The sequence below is a fragment of the Crinia signifera genome, chromosome 6, assembly GCF_055691185.1.
Source record: "Crinia signifera chromosome 6, ASM5569118v1, whole genome shotgun sequence".
Taxonomy (NCBI): Eukaryota; Metazoa; Chordata; class Amphibia; order Anura; family Myobatrachidae; genus Crinia; species Crinia signifera.
In genome coordinates, this window is record NC_139222.1 from 249,710,264 (window position 1) to 249,718,197 (window position 7,934).

The window sequence follows — 7,934 nt, forward strand, 5'->3', positions numbered from 1 at the left end:
AATTACTATTGCTTATTGTGGACTTTGACAGACTTTTGCCTCATTTCCATTACCCCCAGCTCCAACTTGGGACCCCTATTCTGGACTCCTCCGATGGCTTTTTTCTTCCTTGGTCACCTGTGTGAGAGGAAGCTAAGTTCCAGCCCATTGGGTCACTCTATTTACTCTCCTCCAGCGGCTGCAAAAAGAATTCCATACCACTAGTGAGGACTGAGCCCATTCAGGGATAGGAATTCACCTGTTAGCGGTGAAACAACTCTAAAGGTGGTAAAGTGCACTTAACTTTTTTGGCATTTCTTCCACTTAGGCATATCAAAAATGTCCTATTACCCATCCTGAGAGAGTGAAAGTTTCATTATCTTATTCATTTTATTATTGTTGTTATATATGATTGTATAGTGATTCATTTTATGCTTTTTTAGTAAAGGTTATTTCTATCATCAATTATCAATCACCCGCGTATTTTCAATTTTTTGTCATAAGCGCTGTTACACACCTTGTCTGTGTGTTTTTGTGTCCTTGTCTTTTTAGTAGGGACTGACTATCCCCACTTTTAGCAGCTGCTTTTTGAAAACCAGCCCTTGTCTAGGCGCCTGATTATATTCTTCATTGAATATTTTTGCCCACTGGGGGAATGCAGCAGTAGGGGCCCATGTATAAGGGTATGGTCAGTCTCCAGAGAGGATCTGTCCAGCAGCACAGTATAAGGTTTAATTCAAGGGAAAAGTCTAGGACCTGATCTCTATCTCTCTCTCTCTCTCTATTTTTGTAACATTTATTGGCTTGATAAATGCTGTCCTACACTTCTGACCTTTAAGGATGTACAGTGGCCCTTCTTCTTGTTGACTCACCCGGACGCAAATTCGCACCCTTATGAGTCATCCAGAACCCATCCTGCGAATGGTGGTACGCCTGCACCCCCTTCACACGCTGGGTTCGTTGGCCTGGCATGCAAATGGGTGTTTTTCATAAACATCCATTGGCATGCTAACGGGAACCTCCCCCATCTTTCTATGGTCGACGATGGTGAAGGCGCACGCATATGTAAGGGTGGTCCAGACCACTTGTACATATGCATGTAGAATTCCAGGGAACAGGTCGGACAGCGGACATCCAATTATGTCAGCTGTACGCCCCCCGCACGTGCGTCACGAATGCATTAGCATGTGTATTCGGAGTGTTTTCATGGGAACACCCATGAAACACTGGGCATTCACATATGCTAATGGCTCCAGCCGGCACCCCACGCCCTTCTCCATTCCCCGCTTAAAAGGCAGGCGAACAGATTTTGCACCAAGTTTGCACGCTCCCAACGTATACACATGCGCAGAAATGTTGCTGCGCATATATGCAAAAACATCGGTCCCAATGCGAGTTCGCGCCAGGCCGAATCAACCAGAATAAGGGCCTGTATTTGCTACTTACCAAAGTTTTAAAAGTGCAGGAAACATGGTGATACTGTACGATACACATTGGCATGCCCCCACCACAGCATAAGTACTGTAACACATACTTGCCTACTTTTGAAAACTAGTTTCAGGGAGATTATAGTTGGTAATAGAATTTCGCACAGCGCCCCATTGAGGGGCGTGTCATACTCCACCCGAAGGGTGTGTCTAGTTCCATATATGGAGAGATTGTGAAAAGAGATTATGAATGTGGCACCTAGAAGCATTGGTGTGTACTGCTACATCTGAGAGGAATTTTTGAAAATGACTTATATACAAATGTAGATGAGCCCAAAGCAGTTAGGCCCTTATTCTGATCGGTGCGGACTTTTCCGAATTCTTTCGGATGGCGTTTTTTAGCCGTCTGCGCATGCGTGGAGAACGCGACGCGCATGTGCCACGCATGGTCTCCGTACTTGTTCTCACTAATCCCGTACAGAAATGTGCACCGCAATCATTCGGGCAATATGGGTGTGTTATGGGCGTCATGCGGAATGACACAGGGGCGTAGTTTCAAAGTGGGCTAAACTGGGCGGAAACATGGGCGGACACGGGGGAGTACACATATTTGGGTAGGCGTGCATTCGGACAGCACGCCGAATGCACGCGAACAAAAAGGGAAGAAATGTGCGGTGTCCAAAAGGTTACTCTTGCTTTGCGGACACCACTCGGTCATGCGCTAGGCAATCGGAACACCTAATCAGGACGGACGCACCTCAACCAATGTCACCTGAACCCAATACAATCACATACTTTACCCATTACTTGTTAATTACACGCTTCTCACTGCTACAATTGGAAGCATTGCAGCTTAAAGGGAACATTACATGCTGCACTTGTCACACACTTTTACACTGCAAATAATGAACACAACTTAATATTAATAATACTAATAGACATGTCACTTCTGCATGTATCAATTAATACAGACATTTGGGGGGCCAAAATAACATTTATTAATGAAACTTTGGGAAAAATTTCAAACACATAACAAAACAAATGGTACCATACCAGGACAAAAAATACATAATATAGAATAAATAGCCACAGCAGAATCATTGGGAACACATCAGGTGGCTTCACAACAAAAGTACAGCACCAACACTTCAAGTACAGCACACAGTAATGGTAGCCGAAACAGGGCAACAGGGGAACCAAACATGACATTTGAACCGCGGGCAAAAGTGGTGACCCTGGGCACGGATTTGGACAGAGGATGCTGACACACACAGCTCAATGGAAGATTTGGGAAGACATAACGGTGGAGATTAATGGGGACACAAGTTCATTTGCGGGCACGTTTGCCCCTGGCAGGCTCCTTGCCACGTGCAGCAGCTCTTCGGCCTCGGCCACGGCCAGAGTCAGATGGTGCCTCATGTGGAGCACATGCTGGTGAGGGGGTGGATCTTCTTCCCCCTCTGGCAGCAGGGAGTGATGGTGTTGCTATTGCACCCGAAGCGGGTGACATTAGGGCCCTATTGCTGGTAACTAGCTCCACCATAAGTTCATTATGGCGGAGGAGGAGGTCATTTTGCCGCAGGGCTTGATCAGCCAGCACCTGCAGGCTAGCAGCAATAGCTTGATGGCTGGTACTCATAGCTTGCTGGCTGGCACTCATAGCCTGCAGGCTCTCAGCAATACTCTGCTGGCTGGTGGTCAAACCCTGCAGCACCTCCTCGGCCCTACGCACCCGCTGGAATGCCGACTCTCCCTGCTGCACAATACTATCCAGCACACGGCCCCACATGGACAATTCAGCCGCGGACAATCCCGGCGGCTGCTGCACGGGCCTGCTACTGGGGCCAGGTGGCACAGACTCCACGGCCTCCTCAAGAGAATCTGGACCAAGCGGTGGGGATGCTGTTGAACGAGAAATTACCAATTACCACACATTCCATGCCAAATGTTAAACATCTACTTATGGCCTGGCAAATAATTACCTTCAAGCGTAGAAGCCATCACTTCCGCTGGGGACTCGCTGTCTATAGTGCTCACCCCCCGGATCTCCTCCACTGCAATACAGCACTGGGCCATCTCTTCCAGGGGGGTGAGCTCCAGCTTGGATGGCATGGGGCCAGCCCCAGAGGTGTGGCTGTGTTCCCACCGCTGGGTCAATTTCTTCTTGAGGTTGCCTTTGAAGTCGTGCCACCTGCAATCAAAGTGTACATATTAATACATGTAACTCCTCATGTTTGCTGTAGCACCCATTGCAATCTGAAACATAATACAACATGTGCCTACTGACAACAAACTTACATTATATTCATTTTTCAAACCAACCCTTAGAACATACAAAAACAGTCACCCTCCAATAACTATCAATTCTATGTCATGGCCAACATGTCTGTGCCTCCAAGCAACGTGAACACCCATTGACCAACTCCATCTAATATTGAATGTAAACATTACTGGACTTGTACTACTCAAATGTAACACACATGTACTTGCCTCTTCTTAACGTGCTCCGTCTGACGAACTTGTGGAGCCACTGCATTAATCTCCGCCGTTATCTCCTCCCAGATCTTCCATCTCCTTGTGTGTGTCAACTTCACCGCTGGGCACTCTATTAAATCACGTGCCCGGGTCACCAGGATGTCAAGCTCCCGCGGTTCATATGCCATGTTTCTTGTGGTTGGTTCCTCTGTTGCCCCACTGCGGCCACGGGCACGGCCACTGGCACGGGCACTGCCACTGCCACGGCCACCGGTTGCTGTACCTGAAGTGCTGGGCTGGCTACTCTGTTGGGAATCCACCTGCTGTGTTCCCAATGATTCTGCTGATGCTGAGGATGGCCCAGCTGCTGATTGGCCTGATGTTGATGGGCCATCAGGGTGCTCTGGGTTGAGGGGGACATAGGTGATGTTGGCCTCCATGCGGGACAAAAGATTCTGCACCACCTGGTCTTCCTCTGAGTCTGAGCCTGGCATGTTTGCAACAAGTGTTTGCCTCTCTAGGACAACTTTAAATACAATTTCTGTAATTGGCGTTAATCAGCTGCAACCTGCGTTCCGTGCGGCGCATACGGCCCGCCCCTTGGTGTTGAAAAATATTTCCAAAAAACCTGGCAAACTCAGTAAGTCTTATTTATTAGCTAAATGCAGATTCCAACACCAATGACCAAATAAAACTGAGGTCAGACATGAAATGTATATTTGAATGTACTTCTGTACTGTGCACTTGTTTGCTATGTAGTACAACTGACACTACCCATTCCATATGTCAATCCAGTCCACCACTTAGCCACAAGTAATCAGTGCTAGCATCCAAATCACATGTGAAAGCACTCCAAAATTAGCCAGGATTCTAGCTAATGTTCATTCCACCTCTGTAGTATGGCCCAGTAGAAGGTAAGTGTACACATGGCACCATGGCCTAATTTTGGGAAAAGGTCTGCCACTATTTGCTATGTTTCTGTTGCATAGCTTTCATTATAAAATAGCTGTTTAGTACCTTGTTGAGTTAGGTGTAAGTGTCTAGTGATGCAGACTATTTCACCTGGTGCTTATACCCATGTTTGGTGAATGTTATAGATTATATATAATGTGTTTACATCTTAGTTTAGACTGTGTGTTTAGGATGGGGGTGCGATGCAATGGGTTAGCCGTATGTTCGGGCGCATACACGCTGTTAGTGTTAAAATGAACAATAAAGTTAATACCAAATATCACTCTGACCAACCAATGACAGCACATGATTGTTTGATTAGTGCCATTCCTAAAATGGCTGCCTACCAGCGAGCACTACCATTCTCCACTGCGGAGCTGCTCTCGCTGGTGGCAGTTATGGAACGGAGACTGGGGCAGGCAGGCCCCTTCATCTCCAATAGGGATAAGCGCCGGGCATATGTTGCGGCCCGGCGCCGCATATTCGCCCGCACTCATGTGCGGAGGACCATCGCCCAACTGGAGAGGCGATGGTCCGACCTGCGGAGGCGGGAGCCGGAGTGTCTGCAGGCTCTGAGGCGGCGTCTGCAGCGCTGTAAGTATTTTCGCAAAACACAAATAAATGACAGTGGCCAGGATTCGGTCTGCTTCAAAATTGTTCATATGGAGAGTAACAAACAGGCAGCCAATCAGCTCCTACCTGGCATTTTACAACTACAGTCTGTGACATGACAGGAATGATCTGATTGGCTGCGTGTTTATCACTCTACATTGTATCACTTTTAAAGGCTAGTGCATCTAGGCCAGTGAGTGTTTGCATTTTAACATTATTTAATATTAATATTACATGAGGTCAATTGGGTGTTTATGACATAGAAAAGCCATATACTATATGTGTGATATATAACACATATATAATGTGGTTATGAGATGTACTTGTTAGAGTAATTTCAAAGTCAAATGACACTCACCCATTTTGTTTGTTTAACCCACAGCGCGGGAGAGAGCCAGACAGGCCCGTGAGGAGGCCCAGGAGGTGGGCAGAGAGGCGGACAGACAGGAGGTGGCCAGTGAGGAGGCCTCCCAGGAGGTGGCCATTGAGGAGGCCACACAGGCCCAGAATTTTGTCTCAGAGGAGGACATGGAGGAGGCACAGGAGGTCGGCCAGGAGGTCGAAGTGGAGGAGGAGGAGGTGCCCCTACCCCTCAACGATGTGCCACCACCTCCCAATGTGGAGGATGAGGACCTGGTGGAGCTGCCTGGCAGGGGTAAGTAGACATAATGCTTCATTACTGAGTTAGGTACAGTTTGTTATGTCGCACAGCTGATTCAATTTTCCTATAATATAGTAAAGAGTAGTCCCAAAAAATGGGAAACAACAGACACACTTTGGTCTTATAGGGCCATGCTGCAAACGTGCAATCTAAATGCTCATGTAGGTGATGAGTGTTTATTTATGGTGGGTCTTTGTATAGAAGCAACAATAAAACATCAATGGAATATGGGCAGGCCTGATTTATACAGGAGTCCCAAGTGGGCAGTTTGCATGGGCACCCCTCTAGCCAGTGTGCCCGTGTTGTTGTCATGTATTTTTGTAAGGTATTATGTATGATGGATTGACCTTATAAATTGTTTGGTGTATGGAAGCGGATTAGTGCTGCACTTTCACCTATGTGGCAAATGTGACAAGGAATCATGAAGTAATGGGAAGAGGGAGTAGCCTAGCATTTTCCTGTGGTATCTATTCTATCTATTCTATATATTCTATCTATTCTATCTATCTATCATGCAGTTTAGCTATTAAGCAGTAACATGCAGGTATATATGTATGGGTCAATGTGGCATGTTGTAGTGGGTGTATGTTTTGAGTTGAGTGAGGAGTCTTTGGTCAGGACAAGTGTGAGTGATCCTCAAGTGTGGTTGTGTTTTTGATATATAGATTTTAAACTCATTGTAAAATCTTGTAACTATTTTCTAAAGCTCTGTAGTATTTCTAGGAATAAATAATACATATTCTCAGTTCTGGTTCTGTGTTCTTAAGACTCATTAGCCTCAGAAGAGAACGCTCCAGCGTGTTACCATTTGTATATTGTATTGTGCGGTCAGGTGCGAGCCAAGCCGCCCCTTGCGCAGTTTCAAGTGCTAAAATCAGGTTTTGGCTGGTGGCAGTGTACCTCAAGTAAAGGACCCGAGAGTCCAAAGTGAACCCCAGTCACGGCCGGAGCTGCTGAGATTGACGTATCGGAGCAGGCGACCGGTGGGTCCGTGACATTTGGATTGTGAAATGTATATGTCACACAAGTGTGTGTGTGTGTGGTGGCAGCATCATGATCATATATTTGATGACATTACATACAAGAGTGGATAAGGCTTTTTTGGTATGTATGATTTCTCATGGTGTAGGTACTTAGGATTGACTGTACAAGGTGTACGTGAGTAGCATAATTAATGTTGTACCCCCTTTCTCATGCACACAGATTACCAGGAGCCACCCCAGGGAGTAAGAGGAGCTCTCATGAGCTTAAGGGAGGACCTGAGGCGGATGACCGCTCATGTGGAGGACCTCTGTGTCCTGCTGCTGGACGACTGATGTTGGTCCATTTGTTTTTTTTTTTTTGTAATAAAAGTTTGCCGTTGTTTAAGAAGTTGTCTGTGTGTTATTTTAGTATTTAACATTAAAAGTATAAAAAGCATTTAAAACACAAACATGTGGATGTTTAGATATGTACACAGCAAAAGGGTAGATAACATTTTTATCCACATAGGGAATGTTAGGGTTAATGTATAGTGCTTGTAAGTGTTTAAGGATCAATTAGCTAAATAACAGATGACCAGGAGCAACAATCTCTTCTCAAAGTGGTTTGATAATTGCATAAGTGTGTCATGTGATCTATTTGGGAACTCAGATAACAGTAGTCTTGTTGTTTGCGGAAGTACACCGCATCTGTGCGTAGTGGCCGGTTCGCGTCCGTTCTGACGCGGGAAGGCCGTGCATACGCGGTCAGACCGTGCAGAATCGGAGTGTTTCCCCCGCACACGCATGGTTTGTATGTCGTCCGTAAACACGCCCTGTTCTTAAAGAGTGAGTCCGTCCGAATGCGGA

At 46.3% G+C, this 7,934-nt stretch overlaps 1 protein-coding gene across 1 annotated transcript; it reads left to right on the plus strand.

The window, feature by feature from the left end:
- The first annotated feature begins 1,023 nt into the window (after window positions 1-1,023).
- LOC146009758 (uncharacterized) lies at window positions 1,024-7,421 on the plus strand. The gene is made up of 4 exons (XM_083150219.1): window positions 1,024-1,044; window positions 4,780-4,795; window positions 5,827-6,099; window positions 7,309-7,421. Exons 1-4 carry the CDS (start codon window positions 1,024-1,026, stop codon window positions 7,419-7,421), a joined length of 423 nt encoding a protein of 140 aa, XP_083006345.1.
- The last annotated feature ends 513 nt before the right edge of the window (window positions 7,422-7,934 follow it).

What these genes read in the sequence shown, in the direction of transcription:
- LOC146009758 (XM_083150219.1), top strand. Translation starts at nt 1,024, where the DNA reads ATGGTGAAGGCGCACGCATAT. An exon ending in GGTGGAGCTGCCTGGCAGGG is followed by an intron (nt 6,100 to 7,308) that starts GTAAGTAGACAT and finishes TCATGCACACAG; the next exon opens with ATTACCAGGAGCCACCCCAG.